Raw genomic sequence first — 18,699 nt, forward strand, 5'->3', positions numbered from 1 at the left:
AATCAGTGAAGATCTGCCACCTGATAAGGAGGATGACGATTGGACCTCAGGAATCTCAGACTGGATTTAAGACAGCCGACGCCCTATTCTGGTTCTGGTGATTCCTTCTGGCTTGTCAGGTCTTGGTTCTCAGCTCTTTTCCAGTCAGCTCAAGCTAAGTTTTTCTGCTAATGTTCACACTTGATTTTGTTGGTCTATTCAGTTTTTTGTGGTCAGCCAGCCCCGGCTGGGGCTGTGCTGAATTTCCACTCTTATTTATCTGTATTTGCCAATTTGCTTTTTGTCCCTTATTAAATTGGCCTCTTTTTGCTCTGTCTCAGAATATTTCAGAGTGCTGATATAGTGGGAGAAGTCTAGTGACTTCAGGGTTAATTTTGTTATCAGAAGTGTTGGACATTATTTTTGTAGGGTTTTTGGCAGATTGCAGACGGTGTCTTTCCTTTCCTACCTTTCTAGTTAGTTTGCGCCCCATCGTTTGCTCAGCCTATTTTTCTGCCTGTGTTTGTGTTTTCCTCTTGTTTCACCGTCAATACATGTGTGGGGGCTGTCTTTCCTTTGGGGTCTGCTCTTGGGCAGTTAGTTTTACCCTTTTCTTGCTTTAGGCTTATTTAGTCCTCCGGCTGTGACGAAGCGTCTAGGTTCATCGTAGGAACACTCCACGGCTGCTGCTAGGTGTGTGGTTAGGATCAGGGATCTGCAATCTGCATAGTTACCAACCTCTCTGGTTTTCTGTGAATTAGCTTGTTTTGTTTTTTCCACCTCGGTGACCCATTCAATAACAGTCTTCTTTTAACCCAAATTCTATGATACTATTCATCTGCATCATATACAAAATTCTATAGACTGAGATGCTAACCCCCTTCAGAGAATATAAAAGACATGTGATGCCCAAGGAGTCACCATGAGCTCACATGACCAAACTGAAGTATATCGTGCGTGCATTTTCAGATAGAAAGGAAATACTAAATATGGCAATATTATGTGAATATACTGGGGGACTAGTGAGAGGATGAATTAAAAAAAAAAAATCACTTGTTCCTATTTAACAGGATTTTTAATGACAGATTCCCTTTAGGGTGCATCCAGACATTTTTGAGGAGACTTCGTTGACATTTCTATTATCTTTTTATCTTGTGCAGCCAGAAGTTACTATAAAGTCTACAGGAAATTATTGTAGCGCTTTGTTGTCAATTTTTGGATTTATGCAGTACACTAAAATAAAAAGCATTATAAAATAATGTAAAGTATAAAAAGGTCTAAAAATGATTTGATATTCATGGATTGTTTTTCACATGCATTTAAGAATGCTGAACAAATTGTGCATGTGAACTAACCATAGCTTTCATTTTCATGGTAAATCTGTGTGATCTACACCATGATGGTAGCACACAAAGTTCCTTTGGTTCCATATCACGGAGCTGCAAACCTCTACACCACCGTATGCTGCCAACAGACAGTACCATATTCTCCCCTAGAACCAAAGCAGTGTTCTGAACAGGAAGAGGGAAGTAGCCACTGCACTTCTGGTGGCTCTCCCCTGAAATCAAAGAATTGGGCATGATTAAATTCAAAATGCCCAATTATTTTTTTCCTGAAGAATACCAACAGAGGAACAGATAGATATTAGACAGCTGGCCAATCCAGCTAAAAGCAGCAATTTTAGCTGATCTTCCTTAGTCTAATATGTATGACCGCCTTAAATTTCATACTGGAGTACTGCTTTGGCACGACAGGTCTCTAAACAACTGAACTGTAAAGAAAAAAAGATGGCACTTATGATTAGTCACTCTAACGATAGAAACACCCTAGTACCCACATTATTAAATGTTATTGCAGACAAGGCACAAACAATACACACAGTCTTTATAAAAATGTTTCATAGTCATTAAAAATCCTGTAAAACCTCTTTATTTTGTCTGGCCTCAAACTTAAGTCTATCAATGTTTACTGATCCAGTGCAAGATCAAACACAAAGTACTCTGATCAGAAGCATTAAAAATAATAAGGAACACAGTGACAGCCTGTTCTGTGTTATCAGTTACTACTGCAACTGACATCAAACACAACCTGTCTGACTTGTGCTTTTGATTAAGCGATCCATTCAATCGCAACTCGTTTTTATTCCATGCTTGCCTGAATGACAAATTGAATATTGTGCTGTACTGCAAAAAGATGTGTTAATCAAAAGTGCCGGTGGAGAGGAAGAGTGCTGCTGGGCGGTTATTAGGAAGTGAACCTTGCTGAAAGCTGCAAAGCTGTTAGGACACACACTGGGCCAGATGTTTGGCAATGCAAGATGTGAGCTGCAAAGGCGATGATAGCTCAATGCTTTTATTAACACACTGGATTAAATCACACATGCTTATCAGCTTGTCAGTGATCCTGCTGGTTACCCTCCATTCTCTATAGATCCATGCTGAGACGTAGCACAAATTAACTGTACTCAATCAGCATGTTTATTCTGTTTCCTTTATCTTTTATTATAAGCTGATAATCATTGGTGAAAGTTGAAGTCTATTTACAAATTACGAAGTGCTCTGACATGCGGAGATACAGGAGATCGGCAAAAATATTTACCAAGGCTACAACTATATAGACAATTTCGATCAATGTTCTAAATGTAACCATCAATGTCAGAGAATAGTCTTAAGATGGCAGTACCTTTCTAAACTGGGCATACGATCACTTAGAGGGGTTATCCAGTACTTTATATTGGTGGTCTATCCTTAGATCGGCAGCCAAATGCACTCAACTGTGGAGCAAAATTACACAGCTCCATCAGCTGTATAAAGGCAACAGCGGGGTACTGAAGATCCATGTCTATTAATGTGATTAGGAGTGGATGTGCAGTACCCTGTTGTGGCCACTATACAGTTGACAGAGCTGTGCTGTGCCATTCCGGCAATTAAGCACATCTCGTTTCCGCCGAGACCAAGAACAACTGATCAGCTGGTGTGCCAGGTGTCGCACGACCACCAATCTGACACTGATGCTATTCTAAAGCTGGAGTCACACATAGCGACTTACCAGCGGTACCGACACCGATATCAAGGTGTCAGGATCGCTGGTAAGTTGCTATGTGATCGCTGGTGAGCTGTCACACAGACAGCTTCACCAGCGATCAGCACAGCGATGCCGAGCGCCCGGCATCGCTTGCCATCCCTGTAAAAAATAGAATTAAAATAAAAAATATTGTTATTCTCACCTTCCGACGTCCCGCGCAGCCATCCTCTCTCCACGCTCCGGTCCCAGTAATCCTTTGCGAGAATGACCGCGAGACGTCATGGTCTCGCGGGAGCGCGAAGTCTCGCGGTCATTCGTGCAAAGGATCACTGGGACCGGAGCGTGGAGAGAGGAAGGCTGCGCGGGACGTTGGAAGGTGAGAATAACAATATTTTTTATTTTAATTCTATTTTTTACAGCTGATCGCTGGTCTCCCGCCTGTCACACGCAGCGATGCGTGTTGGCCAGCGGGAGCCCAGCGACCAAAAAAATGTCCAGAGGTTTCTTACAGCGATCAGCGATACCGGCAGGGGAGCTGCTCACTGATCGTTGTCACACACAGTGATCTCGCTGGTGAGATCGCTGTTACGTCACAAAAGTTGTGACTCAGCAGAGATCTCGCTAGCGAGATTGCTATGTGTGACTCCAGCTTAAGGCTAGGTGCACACAACAGTATTATTTTCTCTCATCTGAGAGAATTGGGGCGATTATGCTACTCACACAATGATCAGAGTTTGATCACAGTGCGATCATAGTGTGATCTTACTCTCTCAGATGAGAAGATGGGAAGAAAATGTCTCCATCTTCTCCATTCTGTCAGTCTATGAAAATCAGACCGTATTCAAACGTTATCTGAACGCCGTCCTATTTTTTCCACGAACTCATTGACTTGCATAGCCGAGTGCAATCCGATAATCAGATGCACCTTAGGCACGCTGCGATTTTTTTTCCCTTGGTCAAAAGAAAAAAATTGGACATGTGCACAGCCCCATGGAATAACATTAGTCCGAGTGTAATCCGATATTTTGTCGGATCACATCCGGACGAAAAATATGATCACGTACACGAGCCCTAAGGTTAGACCATCAATGTAAAATACCGGACAACTTTTTTAACGCAGCTATATAGATATATTTTGAGTCAAATGGAAATGCCATGTGCATGGGATGATGAGCAAAGAGGCAAATGATGTCATTTCTGATTTGCCGGTCCCTTTAAGATGTCAAAGTGAAATTAGCTGTACAAAATAATTTTTGGTTACATTATAAGATCTAGCGTGTTTAGACTATCACCAGAAATATAGCTTGGAGATAATGGGTGCTGATACAAAGTCTATACTTGGTCACCTAAATTGTTACGTGAGGCAGAGGGGCTCTTGGCCCACTAAGGCACTACTCCAACCTCTGCACATACTATGACTAGACCATTAACATTTAAGTCCTTACAACTGTACAGCTATATCATGTTAAATTAACTGCTCGATAATTACATATTGTTATGGATGGTTTGTTACAATGACTTAAGCAACAGCAAAAACTGCACTTGTAAGACCAGTCATACAATAAAAACAGTCCTATTTGCAATATTTTTAAAAATATATATACTAATTTCCTAAGCCGTAATAACCATTGATATAATTAGCTCCTATTAATTGTGGCTATAGATAACAGACACTTTCCACGACAACATATACCATAGGATGTTTATAATCGAATATCTTTCTAGAACATTAATGTCCAAAAGTGATAAAGTTATCAACATAGTGTCTTTGATGGTGTCTGGCTTTGATCTACTTAGAAACTGGCAAGTGTTCAACACTTTCAGTCCACTACATATTCAGGTATACTGGACTTACATTGTAGACTAATACTGAATTATTTTAAGGGTGATATCATTATCTTTATAACTACGTTTTTTTTCTGCTAATTCTTTTACTCAAAAGTAATTGTTTAGGGACTGTAGTAAGGGAAAAAGATGAACTAATGCAAAAAATGAAAAAAAAAAAAATGAATAAATGACTGAAGCACACAAAATAACAGCAACTAAAATACAAAAGCTGTTTAAGCAAAGATGCGAAACTGACTAAAACAATATGAAAAGCAAAAGCTACAGTATCGCAGCTAGTCTGCACTCTTGAGGTCAAAAGTGTGGGAGAGTTTTCCAAAAAGTTTGAGAAATGTGTTAGTAGGGATTAGTGAGGTTAGCAGAATAAGGAAAAAGAAGCGTCACCAAATCTAAGGCCCAAAGCTACTGTACTAATGAAGAGCACAAAGGAAGCAAATGCCCACAAAATGGACAGTCCATTTTGACACTGATTCCAAAACGTATGGAACAGAGTCTTAAAGTGAGATCTAGAAATATAGAGGATGATAAAAGTATGCTCCACACTAAGTAACCTGCTGTCCTGTGAGGCTCAGCAAATTGGTACACCAATAAAATGGTGACAATCCAGTTAGAAAACACATTTTCGAGGACTAGGGTTGTCTTTCTTTACCAGGCATGATGAACTTGTTCTATCATCCTCTGTGATCTAGAGAAGAATGTGGAAACCAGGAGAATAAGGTACCTGCTAGGTGGGTTGTTGACAGAGGGTCCAGGCTGTGAGACACTACATTTGCCCCGTGGCTGTTTGCAATGAACAGGGGGTAAAGAAAGAAGAATGTTCAGTCCAGGCAAAAAAAGACAAGCTACCGGTAAAAAGAAAATCAACAAAATGAAAAGTGCAGCAAAAGAAAATAAAATCACATGAGGTGACCAATACCCAGGAGATAAGGAAACTGGCTTTTCAATTTTGAATCCAAAGCTATAAGGGAATGCATTGTAAGGGAATAAAAGACAGGATTCCACAGAAAGTTCCCTATTATTTATAAATTATATTTTACTAAAAATGTTGTATTAATTAAATAAAAATAATTAAAATTGTCGCTATGTCACGAAACATCATTTTTGCAATCATTTCTTTTTTCAGTTTTTTTTTGTGAAAAATCTGAAAAGCCAGTTTTCCTTGACAATTTATTACTTGGACCTACAAGGATGAATGTAGAAAATCAATTAAGAAGATCATATAGTTTATAAGGACAGATGTTATTTAACTAAAGTATAAATGAAATCCAGAGAATCCAAACCACCAAAAACTGATTAAAATATAACTGAGCGGAATTATAAAGGAGAGGTCAAAATAATTCCTGTTTCGTTAAAAGATGTATAATTTGTCTTTATATCATGCAGAAGGGAAATGGCAGGGATCTGGTATTGCTGAACATTGCAGGGTGAACAGTTCTTGGGAATATGAGATGTATTTGCTGCCCTTCCTACTGGGTTTTGTAGTGAAATCTTTGCCTGGTGCAATCCATGGATTTTTATTTTCTTTTTTAAATGGACATTTTGGTTGCATTACCGTTCTTTCCCTACTAGGGGTACTTCTGCCCGACACAGGACTGAGGGATCCGGAAGTATCTAACTCATCTGCAGATGACCATGAGGACAACTCCTAGTTGTAAAAAAAGCAGTATTAACATCTGAAAAACTTGGTTATTTTTTATATTAAATGTATTGAATATTATAATATCTCCCTTTAAAAAGCAAAAACAATAGCATGCTATCGACTTTAAATATTTCTCTACTCTTTGGGAAAAAATATTGGTTAAGCTTTTCTATATATGAGAAATCCTTTAAAAAAAAATCTCATTCAGTAGTGCGAATATTATTTTCATATAATGTTTAAAGTTAGGAAATACTATAGAGTTTGTCAGTACAACAAAACACAGCACCTTTTAAGTGGACAAACAGTTCAGTGCACTTTCCGCCCACTTTGTTTTTCTTATCTGTACTAAATAGATGGAAAACGAGTATTTGGAAGAGACAAAAAACCAAGTAAATTGGGATCAACCTAAAGCATACCAAAAGAAAAATAAAGAATAAAAGAAAGAAAAGGGGTCACCTATAAATAATGTTTATTGGAAAGCAAGCCAAAAAAAAATAAAATCTAATAAAATAGCCTATACACTGTGAACCCCTAACTAGACAAGCCCACAATAGAGCTAAAGTCTACGCTATCTAAGTATGGCCAAACCATAATATGGTGATGATAAAGATTGGTCAGGTAATTAAAAGTCACAAGATCTTGAAGATATAAATCGAAACAATCAAATGTAAATTGTAGTAAAATAAAGCATAATATACAGACAGCACAACCTGATAAACATTTCGAATGGACAATAGATCAAGAAAAAGGCATGATGGAGAAACCAGTGTAGTAAACAGTGAGAAGATGGTGGGAGAGAACCCAACAAGTAGGTGGGAAGGCACACGGAACTGATTGGCTATATTAATGGTGTGTAAAGCATCTATGCTTTGACAACTCATTTTTGTGCTGACAAACTCTCTTTATAACTATTTGAACACTTTTAGGATAGTAATTGAACAGAGAAAAAAACAATTCTAATACTTTCTAAAGATGATGACAGCATGCTAAAATTATAACTCTTTTCCGAAAGTATCCTTAGCAGGGTAATATTACTGCCAGATTCCCATTCACAGTAACAGTCTAATTTACCACCAATGGACTCATAAACATCTTGTTAAATTTTGTGAATTTCTGGTTGCTCACAATAAATCTCGAAAACTTACCAACTGACTGCTGGAAATGTCCAAGATTTTCTCGATTTCTTTGATGTGCTGTGTCACTTTCTTTAAGAGCACTTTAAGTCTGTTCCCAATGACATGCACCTTCTCTTTGGCTTCAAGACAATCCTTGCCCTCTGCATTGACAAGTAACTGGCAGGACATGTCTTGTAGAGATGCCACCTTTAGCTGAGATTCAAGCAGCTCGCGCTTGATTTGCTGTTACATAAAGACAAGGTCAGCAGTGTCCTCCGATATTCTCATTTTAATCGTGCCAGTATTTTCAGATTTCAAAAGGTGCTTCCTTTATCTTTTTACTTCCAAGGACTCAACCACTATATGTACGTTAAATAGGGCTAGAGAGTCTTATCTTCTAAATTACATCCTGACATACTTGTGACAGTTCTGTCAGATGGAAAAGCAGATAGGCTGCAGCGCTTACAAGAGATAAACAAGGTTGCGAAATCGCAGCCACAAAATCACATGTCAAAGACATTGTCCACTACTTTATCACTGATGATCTATCCTTAGGACAGGACATCAATGTCTGATCGGTTGGGGTCATACACCCGACACCACAGCCAATCAGCCTTTCTCAGTGTCAGCGGTGGTGGCCACGACTGCTCAATTGTAGAGCTGCTATGTCTTCTGATAGTGACAGCGGCCGGGTACTGCACATCCGCCTCCTACTGATTTGAATAGGAGGATGTGCAGTACCTGGCAGTGGCCTCTATCAGAAGACAGAACAGCTCCGCAATTGATCATTTCCAGCATGTGGCCGATGACTACATCGAGAATAGCTGATTGGCGCGGGTGCCGGGTGTCAGACCCTGACCGATCAGACATTGATGACCAATCCTAAGGATAGATCATCAATGATAAAATAGTGCATAAACTCTTCAAGCACATTCAAATTCATGACTTTTTTTTAGCAAGTGTGCTCAGAGCAGAAGAGCATGCTAGTCCAGGAGGTAAGTATGCTTTTTTTATTTTTACTAGGCACATTAGGGACAATGAAAAGGGGGTTGTACAATAATGGACAGCCCCTTTAATAACACCACTCCATTAGGATACTCATCCATTCGTCAATTGTGTGACTCAATATTTTATTGCTATCTGGATTGCAGGGATTTTTGGTTTATTCAGTACTCATGACTATGTGAAGATATGTGCAATGTATTGTACATCTTAGGCTCTGCCAGAGTAAAACTTTCAGCCACGAACATTGTTTTTGATGCATTTTCATCACCTTATTGCAATGTTGAATGAAAACTCCCACAACTGTAAAGTTCTGAGTGACATTTTCACAACACATTAGCTTGTCTGCTTTTGAAAAATAAACTATATGTTAATAGGTTATAATAAGATTTTTCTAAATTTTGTAAATAAATATTACCTGTGTTTGCCAAAAATGTAAAAATTGTCCTGACAATGAAAAGTTTAATGATAGATTCTATATTGTACTGCATAAAGAAGTGCTTTACATCGCGTGAGAAGAACTAAGAGCCAATTAAATATACCCATATATTGTTTATAAATCTTCCGTTTTTACCTGTCCAATTGAATGAAATAGCATTTTACCGTTAACAGCTTGTGGTGGTCCTGGAGAGTGTCGGCATCTAGACTGGGATTGATAGGGATGATTTCATTTCTCCTTCTGTCAATGTTTTCTAACCAAAGTAGCAGTCCATGGCTCATTTCATGGAAATCCTAGCATACAGCAGAGTTATGAAGAAAAATAAGCAAATGTAATAGTTATATAAAGAAATGAAGCATAAGTATTGTGCATAAGTATTGAGAAGACATCAACTCTATGACGTCTGTCTGTCCTTTATCATAGTGACAGAAGTAACATCATGGACCTGACGTTTAGGCCAACATGCACTGAGGTTATAAATCAGGCACATCTTGCTCCAGCTAGCTTCATAATAAGACTGATGTATGAAACACCCATCTTAATAAATTCTCCCCTTTGCCTTTCATTCTACCTACAGTATATTGGTACCATTCCATAACATTAGACTGTGATTAAGGCTCAGGTTCAGTCATCTGTTTACAGCAGAAATTGCACTACTGAAACTTTTGGCAATAAAAGTAAAACATAACTTATTTTGAAGTTCTCAATTCAATGAGAAACAAACTACAAAGTGAAAATATAAGATTCATATACTATAAATCTTTATTCTAATTGTGTTAGGTTTTGTGCTGCTTTAAGTAATTTATCAATGCAAAGGCCAACACAACGATTCCCAATGTTTTCCATTCTGCTCAGCACGCTTAGTAGGCTTTTTTGGAACCTCAAAATGATTGAGTATTGTACCAAACACTATATCTTGGATGGCTGTAGTTAAGATTAACAAGCACACTACAAATGGTTTCAGATGTACACCAAGTCTGGCTTATTCTAGGATTCTTTTATGGTACAAGTTCAATCCAGGTGAGAGTATTGCTGGGGTTACATGGCTGCACTATGACCAACCAAAATTTGCAAAAAAAAACACATTAAAATTAATAAAAATACTAAAATTCATGTCTTTTTTACCATGTCAGAAAAAAAGGAGTAAAAACATTTTGTGTACAGGAAGTCTTAAAGGGAATCTGTCAGCAGTTTTTGACCCCCTAAACTATTTATATGCGGATGTACCTTCACATCACCAGTCTATATCAGATGCAATATGCTAATGACACTCGGCTCCAGCCTTACGGCAAGCATGAGCAAAGTGTCATGCTACAGTGCTACAAATCTCTCGCAAGACAATCACAGCACAGGTGCGAAGGAGACTGAGAAAGTAATTTCTACATCTCCTCCATTGCCTGTCTCGTAATATATCGGACAGCACTGGGATGACATCCGAGTGCAGTCGGAAGTTTCACACTCACCCATAGACTTGTATGGGTGTGAGTGAGCAGAATCTCGCTGCCAATAACAGCATGCTGTGATTGTTCTCTCATGCCGAACTGGCATGAGAAAATAATGGCAGATGTGAGCTGCCCCAGAGAGTAACACTGGGCCGAGTGCTATGTGAGGTTTTATCGCATTGCACACTCTGCTGTGTTATACGCTAGTGTGACTCCGGCCTTACGAAGAGCTTCCACTTGAGCCTCATTTGTATATCACTTTAAACACTGATTTCTCGGTAAAGGAGGAATGGACTGACCATGTAGAGGTATTCCTGGACTTGTCTTTGTTGTATTTGATAAAGCTACATGCACATATAAATATTTTGAGGCGTGAAATCCTGCTGACAGATTCTCCTTAAAGAAATCTTGAAATGGAGTATACGGTATATCAGGTATGGCTTTTCTTTAAAAAAAAAATGTATCCAATAGAGATGAGAGAATTGATTCGTAGGACTCTGGACCACCTTTGCGGTGAGACACACAGCGTCATGCCAGACTGGACAATCAGAAGATTCACAGTCCTCCCATTTAGCGGTCAAAGATTATTGAGCTGGTCGATGGACAGATATATTGTGAATAGATTCTTCCATCACTAGCATCAATGTCTAGGTAAATCTCTTTTAGGAGAACAGACTATTTGTGAAATAAATCCACTATAATATAATTTTTTATGGTACCGACACTATAATATACCGAAACAGTCAACCAAGATGCCCAACACTTAAAATTTCCTGTAGCTCGGGCGTATCTTCTGACCATTACTGTCCGCTCCTACTAGCCAAGTCTTAGCATATATTGTATGTTTTTAGATAAGGTAGTCAGTTGTCACTTTCTTACATCTCACAAATCCTAGTCTTTCAGGTTTTGGTAAACGTTAGATAATGTACACAATGTGGTTTTTGTTTCTCGGTTTATGGTGGAATGAGGGAAAGCATCTCACATTACATCATATGTTATTCTAAAATAACAAAAATGTTAAATTTAAACATATGAAAAGTTGGTCTGAAAACTTAGTTATATCATTTTTTTTAGTAAAGAGGCTTGTTTTCCAGTTAAATATTACCGATTTACAAGGCTTTCCAAAAAAATCACTCTGAATGGTTTCTAAATAAGAGTAGGGCATATTATAGACCTGGCACTGCATTAAAGCATCCTGTAGTGAACATCGCCAATCCTCTAATGTGCTGCCCACACGGTCCCATCTGAGGTTCATTTGTCTGAGCCGCTCTTGAAGCTCCTTGCTTTCTGAAGTATCTGCCTGAGTGAACTCGGAGCTGCACAGGTTAATGGACAGGACAATAGCTTTCCGACCATCCACAGCTTTCTGAAGTTCCTGGTAAAAAGAAAAAATACAAATACTTTGCAACTTCTATGAATCCAGTTAAATAAACAGCGGGTTCATTTCCAAATAAGAAAAAAAAAACCCTGCTGCAGTCTGCAAGAGAGCTGCTATTTGGAAGAATGAAGACACTCAACAAAAACTAAAATAGATAAGAAGAAATAGCTTATAAACAACAATGCATGACAGTGGCCAAATCAGCCTACCCCTCAATCCAAGACCCTCTTCACAAGTCCGCATTATTCCGGTACCAGAAAAAAACGGTATCGGTAGAATCAGTGTTTTGTATCAGTGTGTCATCAGTGAGTCATCAGTGTGTCATCTATGTGCCATCAGTGTGTCATTTGTGTATCAGTGTTTCTTCAGTGTGTCATCAGTGAGCCAGTGTGTCATTCGTGTTTCATTAGTGAGACATAAGTGTGTCATCCGTGTCCCATCAGTGTGTCATTAGTGTGCGATCAGGGAGCCATCAGTGTGTCATCCACATGCCATCAGTGTATCATCAGTGTGCGATTAGGGAGCCATCAGTGTGTCATCCATGTGCCATCAGTGTGTCAGTGAGCCAACAGTCTGTCATCCATGTGTCATCAGGGTGTCATCAGTGAGACATCAGAGTGTCATCCATGTGCCATCAGAGTGCGATCAGGGAGCCATCCATGTGTCATCGGTGTGTCATCAGTGTGACATCAGTGTGACATCAGTGTGGCATTGTGCCATCAGTGGGTCATCCATGTGCTATCAGTGGTCATCCATGTGCCATCAGTTTTTCATCCATGTGCCATCAGTGAGTCATCCGTGTGCCGTCAATGTGCCATCAGTGTGTCATTCCTTTCATCCGTGTGACATCAATGTGCCATCAGTGTGTCATCCGTGTGCCACCAATGTGCCATCAGTGAGATGTCCGTGTGCCACCAGTGTGTCATCAGTGTGCTATGAGCAAGCTATCAGTGTGTCATCCATGTGCCATCAGTGAGTCATCCATGTGCCATCAGTGAGTCATCCCTGTGGCTTCGGTGTGCCATTAGCGAACCATCAGTGTGTCATCTTGTGCCATCAACGAGCCATCAGTGTGTCATGCATGTGCCACCAGTGAGCCATCAGTGTGTCATCCATGTGTCAGTAGTGAGTCATCTATGTGCCATCAGTGTGTCATCAGTGTGCGATCAGGGAGCCATCAGTGTGTTATCCATGTGTCATCGGTGTGTCATCAGTGTGACATCAGTGTGTGATCGGTGTGTCACTGTGTTATCAGTGTGTCAATTGTGTGCGATCAGGGTGCCATCAGTGTGTCATCCATGTGCCATCAGTGTACCATCAGTGTGTGATTAGGGAGCCATCGGTGTGTCATCCATGTGCCATCAGTGTGTCATCCATGTGCTATCCGTGGGTCATCAGTGTGTTATCAGTGTGTCAGTGAGCCATTGATGTGCCAGTGTGTCATCCATGTGCCATCAGTGTGTCATCCATGTGTCATCAGTGAGACATCAGTGTGTCATCCATGTGCCATTAGTATGCGATCAGGGAGCCATTGGTGTGTCATCAGTGTGACATCAGTGTGTCATCGGTGTGTCATTGTGGCACCAGGGTGTCATCCATGTGCCATCAGTGTGTCATCCATGTGCCATCAGTGAGTCATCCGTGTGCCATCAATGTGCCATCAATGTGTCATTCGTGTCATCTGTGTGACATTAATGTGCCATCAGTGTGTCATCCGTGTGCCACCAATGTGCCATTAGTGAGATGTCCATGTGCCACCAGTGTGTCATCAGTGTGCCATGAGCAAGCTATCAGTATGTCATCCATGTGCCATCAGCGACCCATCAGTGTGTTATCTATGTGCCATCAATGTGCCATCAGTGAGTCATCCATGTGCCATCAGTGAGTCATCTGTGTGGCATCGGTGTGCCATTAGCGAGCCATCAGTGTGTCATCATGTGCCATCAGCGAGCCATCAGTGTGTCATGCATGTGCCACCAGTGAGCCATCAGTGTGTCATCTATGTGCCAACAGTGAGTCATCCATGTGCCATCAGTGTGTCATCAGTGTGCGATCAGGGAGCCATCAGTGTGTCATCCATGTGTCATCGGTGTGTCATCAGTGTGTCATCGGTGTGTCATTGTGCCATGAGTGTGTCAATTGTGTGCGTTCAGGGTGCCATCAGTGTGTCATCCATGTGCCATCAGTGTGTCATCGGTGTGTCATCAATGTGTCATAAGTGTGCCATCCGTGTGTCATCAGTGTGTCATAAGTGTGCCATCCGTGTGTCATCAGTGTGTCAGTGAGCCATCAAAGTGTCATCAGTGTGTCATCGATGTGCCATCAGTGTGCCATCAGTGTGTCATAAGTGTGCCATCCGTGTGTCAGTGAGCCATCAAAGTGTCATCCATGTGCCATCAAGGTGTCATCAGTGTGTCATCAGTGAGCCATCAGTGTGTCATCCATGTGCCATCAGTTTGTCATCCATGTGCCATCAATGTGTCATCCATGTGCCATCAATGTGTCATCCATGTGTCATCAATGTGTCATCCGTGTGCCATCAATGTGCCATCAATGTGTCATCCGTGTGACATCAATGTGCCATCAGTGTGTCATCCGTGTGCCACCAATGTGCCATCAGTGAGTTGTCCGTGTGCCACCAATGTGTCATCAGTATGTCATCTGTGTGCCACCAATGTGCCATCAGTGAGTCATCCATGTGCCACCAGTGTGTCATCAGTGAGCTATCAGTATGTCATCCATGTGCCATTAGTGACCCATCAGTGTGTTATCCATGTGCCATCAGTGTGCCATCAGTGAGTCATCCATGTGCCTTCAGTGAGTCATCCGTGTGCCATCAATGTGCCAGTGAGTCATCCGTGTGTCATCCATGTGCCATCAGTGAGTCATCCGTGTCATCTGTGTGCCATCAGCGAGCCATCAGTATGTCATCCATGATCCGTGTGCCATCAGCGAGCCATCAGTGAGCCATCAGTGTGTAATCCATGTGCCATCAGTGAGCCATCTGTTTTTTCCAGTATATCTTAACAAAAATCAATTCTAAAGCTTCTCTTTGCAATATTCAACACGTACAGCACACAGATGACACAAGAATGCCACCTGTGTGCTGTACGTGTTTTACATGGACCCATAGACTTGTACTGGCCCTTGTCATCAGTGCGGCCCGGTCTGGAATAAATGGTCATGTCTCTGTGTGGGTCACATGGACACATGGTCCATGCACAAACATGGACATGTGAAGATCACCATAGGTTTTAATAGGTACATGTGGATAAACGTCTCCGGTCACGTGTAAAAACAGATGCTACAAGTATCGAAAACACGTACATGTGAAAGGGAAATGTAGTTATTTACTGAATCTGATGCAACCAGCATCTATCAGACATTTATATCCTCTGGTTAGGCCAAAAAGGTCTAAGATAGAAATAACCTTTCAGGCTTCTCCCAGGGTGGGAAAAATTAAAAAAAATGCCAATTAGGTATAATATGCAATAATCCTAACAAAATAAATTGGGCCCTATGTATCATAACTGTGTAAAAGAGAATCTAAGCCATAAAAAACAGATTACAGCTTTCGAGTCTAGAACTTCTAGCCCTTATGTCTTAAACCAGGAAATGATTACAACAGGAGGCCTGCAATCTAGAAAACCTGCTTTCTTATAACCTATCAGATAATGCTTAATTATTAGAGGGAGATGCTTGCTCAGGAGCCTCACTTCTATGCCAAAGTGGTCAGCACTTGAAAACAGTGCATTTTGCTCTGCCCTCTATTACAAAGACAACAATTTATATGATAAGTGTGTAGTGCTTAAAGAGGTTGTCCATTCCATATTGATAAGTCTGCAGTCACTCTGTGTGACTGCAGCCTAATGAATCCCCTCAGGGCACGCACTGTGTGCTGTGGGGATTCACCGGTTTTGGATCGGGGACCGGAGGGAGTGCATGTGTGACACATACTCCTGGCCAGGGCCTGTCTAATGAGTGTGACCTCGCTCCATACACCTTTATTGCGCAAGGCTATGTCCCATCTAGTTATGCGGCCGTCTAGTGAGCGTGGATGGCTAGAGGACTAGAGTCACATAGAATGACTGCAGACTTATTAATTTGGACCAGACAACTCCTTTAATTTCCCCTATGGTGGATCTGCAGACAAATTAAACACCTACTACCATGTTTGTCCACAGATTACGGCAAATTGTTGATTACCCCAGGAAAGAGAAGTAAAAGTGATAAGGTTATTGTCAGATAAATCTTCTAATAATTTGACTAATAATAAAACTTCTATATCTATTGCTTCATTCAAACGTCCAATCTTAAGGTACGTGTTTTACCCGTATTCTTCACAGACAGAAAACAAAGATTTATCAAAACTTTATCAAAAAAGTGGGGTATATGTCTTGAAAATTGTAAAACTTTTGGTGCAACTTGAAGTTGATCACACAGCTCGTCTACTTCACCATAAGCTGTGGCATTCCATTCACCAGAAATCTCACTCTAGCCCCTGACTGGAGAAAATTTCTGGCGTGCAGATGGAGACATGCACCTCTTCATAATTCAGGAGTGTCTGACTCCACCACTCAATCTTTATCAAGACCGGCAAGAAACATTTTTTTGCAAAGAAAAAACATGGATGCCACACTGATGGTGAAAACTAACATACCGATAGATGAAACTCAAATCCAGCACTCTGATGAAAAATGGTCAGTTTTTTCTCAAACACAGAGAAAAAAAATCATGTCTGAATGTTTGCTCAACTCAATGATTTCCAAAGCATCTCTTTTACTCTACTATGATTTCCTCTTGTAATATAGAAATGCATGCATGGAAACCTATTCTGTTAATTATAAAAATTCACAATGCTCCTGAAGCAAGATGTAGGCAAGAGGAGCTGTGATATAGACAGGCATTTACAGAGGCTTCTGCAAGATGGAAAATATAACATCAAAAGGAGCATCTACGGCCCAAGAGTTACCTTCAACTTCTTAATCCTTTGCTCGATAGTTTGTATGTCAGTACTTGTGTCCAGATGCCGTAGTTGTGACAACTCCTCTTCTGTCTCTCCTAGCCAGTCCCAAATGTTGTCGAGGTCTGACATAAACTGCTGCCATTGCTGAAGTTTTTGTTTCATTCTGAGCTCCTTATTATGGGCTTGGGCGTTGATTAATTCCCATCTCTCTATAACACCTGATATATTGGAAACATCAAAGACAGCAAGGTTCAATATTAGGCTTTGGGCACACTTCATCTTTTAGACACCGGCGTACGGCACATTTTTTGCTGTAGTTTTTTTTCTTGCTTTACAATCTATACACAAAATAGCACGGAAGTGGAGGCTGCATGAAAAATGGACAGGTGATGTCTGTTAGCGGATTCACTTCTTTCGAAAACTAAAGCAGTTAACAGAAGTTACAAAAGATGGAAAATATGCACAGCTAGTCATTTTGACATTACTGCGTAAATGTTTATTATTTTTGCTGTTTTTTTAGTGTTTCAAGTGGGTTCCACGAGAAAGCTGCCTGAAAAACATTGTGTGCACATACCCTTAGAAATCTCACAAATATCTCTGAGACATCAATTCATTCTGTATCAAAAAGTAATAAAAAATTACTAATTCACAAAAATGCAGAGAATCTCATTAATGGATTATGGAACAAATTTCAGAAGCAGAAATTGGCATGTCTTGACAACTATTTGACGGACTGGTTCAAATTGACAGACAGATGAAAAAGTGCAGCATTTTACAAACATTCGAGTATCGTCAGACAAACCAACGCTGGGAACCATTTTCTCTTAGATTTCTTGGGTGTTACGACAATTTACCAGTTCGATAAGGCCGTAAAAAGGGATGGTGTTCAAATGTCACTCTTCTCTGTCTGATACTGCTATGTTAACAAATCTTTGGTGAACATAATATTAGATTGTGAACCTTTTCAACCATTTAATTAGGACATTAAAGTCTGCAGGAGTGTGTGCCCCTCTGTGATTTATGCTTTACCTGCAGATTGTGTCTCAGTGCTATTCAAATTAATGAAGCCAGACAGCTTTTCCTCTTCCTCTTTCAGATTGTTGCTTACTCGTCTCACTGTGTCTATGCTGCCCCGACACTCTCCAAGAAGTTTCATCTGGTGAACACAAAGAAATGGAAACTGAATTCATTATCTCATGTCTGTTGTTTTACTCCTTCCTCTCTAGGGTGTCTTTCATGTAACACTTAGGCCACTCCTGATTTGTTCACAAAATTTTCACAGGTGATTTGTCCACAAATCAGAGGAAAATCCACAATGAATCAGCATTCAGTAATCTGTGTTACTTGTGGATTATTGTTGCGGATTTTGATGTAGATTTCATCCTGCTCCTTTAATAAGCCTTCAATAAAGTGAGAAGAAACAGCATGCACAAGAAACAACATGCACAAGAAACAGCATGTTGAACACTCGAAATCTGCATCTTGCTCTAATTTTCATAAAATCTCTTTCACTTTGCTGGCACTGTAAAACAGGCAGAAAAAAGTAGCAAAAATACTGCAAAAACACAATGTATGAGCTTTGCCTTTGTTTTCTAAATGTATAGCTTAATTTTAATGTTTGTTTGACTACAATGTAGAGTACGTAATGGGAGCATGCAGAAAAAAAAACCCAAAAATATTCAACGAAAGAGATTTTTCTATCATCACCTACCAGAAGTAAGTGGTAGGAAAGTATAATGTGAACATGATCTCCAATATTAGATCTATCGTCATGTTATACTATTATTTATAAAAATAATCTGTTGGAAAATTGTAAATGCTATGGCTAAAGCGATGATGTTTCCAATAAAAGAAAATACCGCATATTAGT

General features: G+C 40.1%; 1 protein-coding gene across 5 annotated transcripts in view; it reads right to left on the bottom strand.

The window, feature by feature from the left end:
* The window catches only part of SYNE1 (spectrin repeat containing nuclear envelope protein 1), a 591,877-nt gene that overhangs the window by 10,695 nt on the left and 562,483 nt on the right, over positions 1 to 18,699 (bottom strand). For all 5 annotated transcript variants that reach the window (XM_073557690.1, XM_073557686.1, XM_073557687.1 and 2 more), the window contains 7 exons: positions 17,859 to 17,985; positions 16,836 to 17,047; positions 11,660 to 11,860; positions 9,208 to 9,336; positions 7,633 to 7,845; positions 6,401 to 6,493; positions 5,570 to 5,628 (listed from right to left, as the gene is read on the bottom strand). In XM_073557690.1, coding sequence (XP_073413791.1) covers positions 5,570 to 5,628; positions 6,401 to 6,493; positions 7,633 to 7,845; positions 9,208 to 9,336; positions 11,660 to 11,860; positions 16,836 to 17,047; positions 17,859 to 17,985 — 1,034 coding nt within the window. The remainder of the gene's footprint in view (positions 1 to 5,569; positions 5,629 to 6,400; positions 6,494 to 7,632; positions 7,846 to 9,207; positions 9,337 to 11,659; positions 11,861 to 16,835; positions 17,048 to 17,858; positions 17,986 to 18,699) is intronic.

This window comes from Dendrobates tinctorius, unplaced genomic scaffold (genome assembly GCF_039654945.1).
Source record: "Dendrobates tinctorius isolate UK_male_01 unplaced genomic scaffold, ASM3965494v1 ptg000250l, whole genome shotgun sequence".
Classification (NCBI taxonomy): Eukaryota; Metazoa; Chordata; class Amphibia; order Anura; family Dendrobatidae; genus Dendrobates; species Dendrobates tinctorius.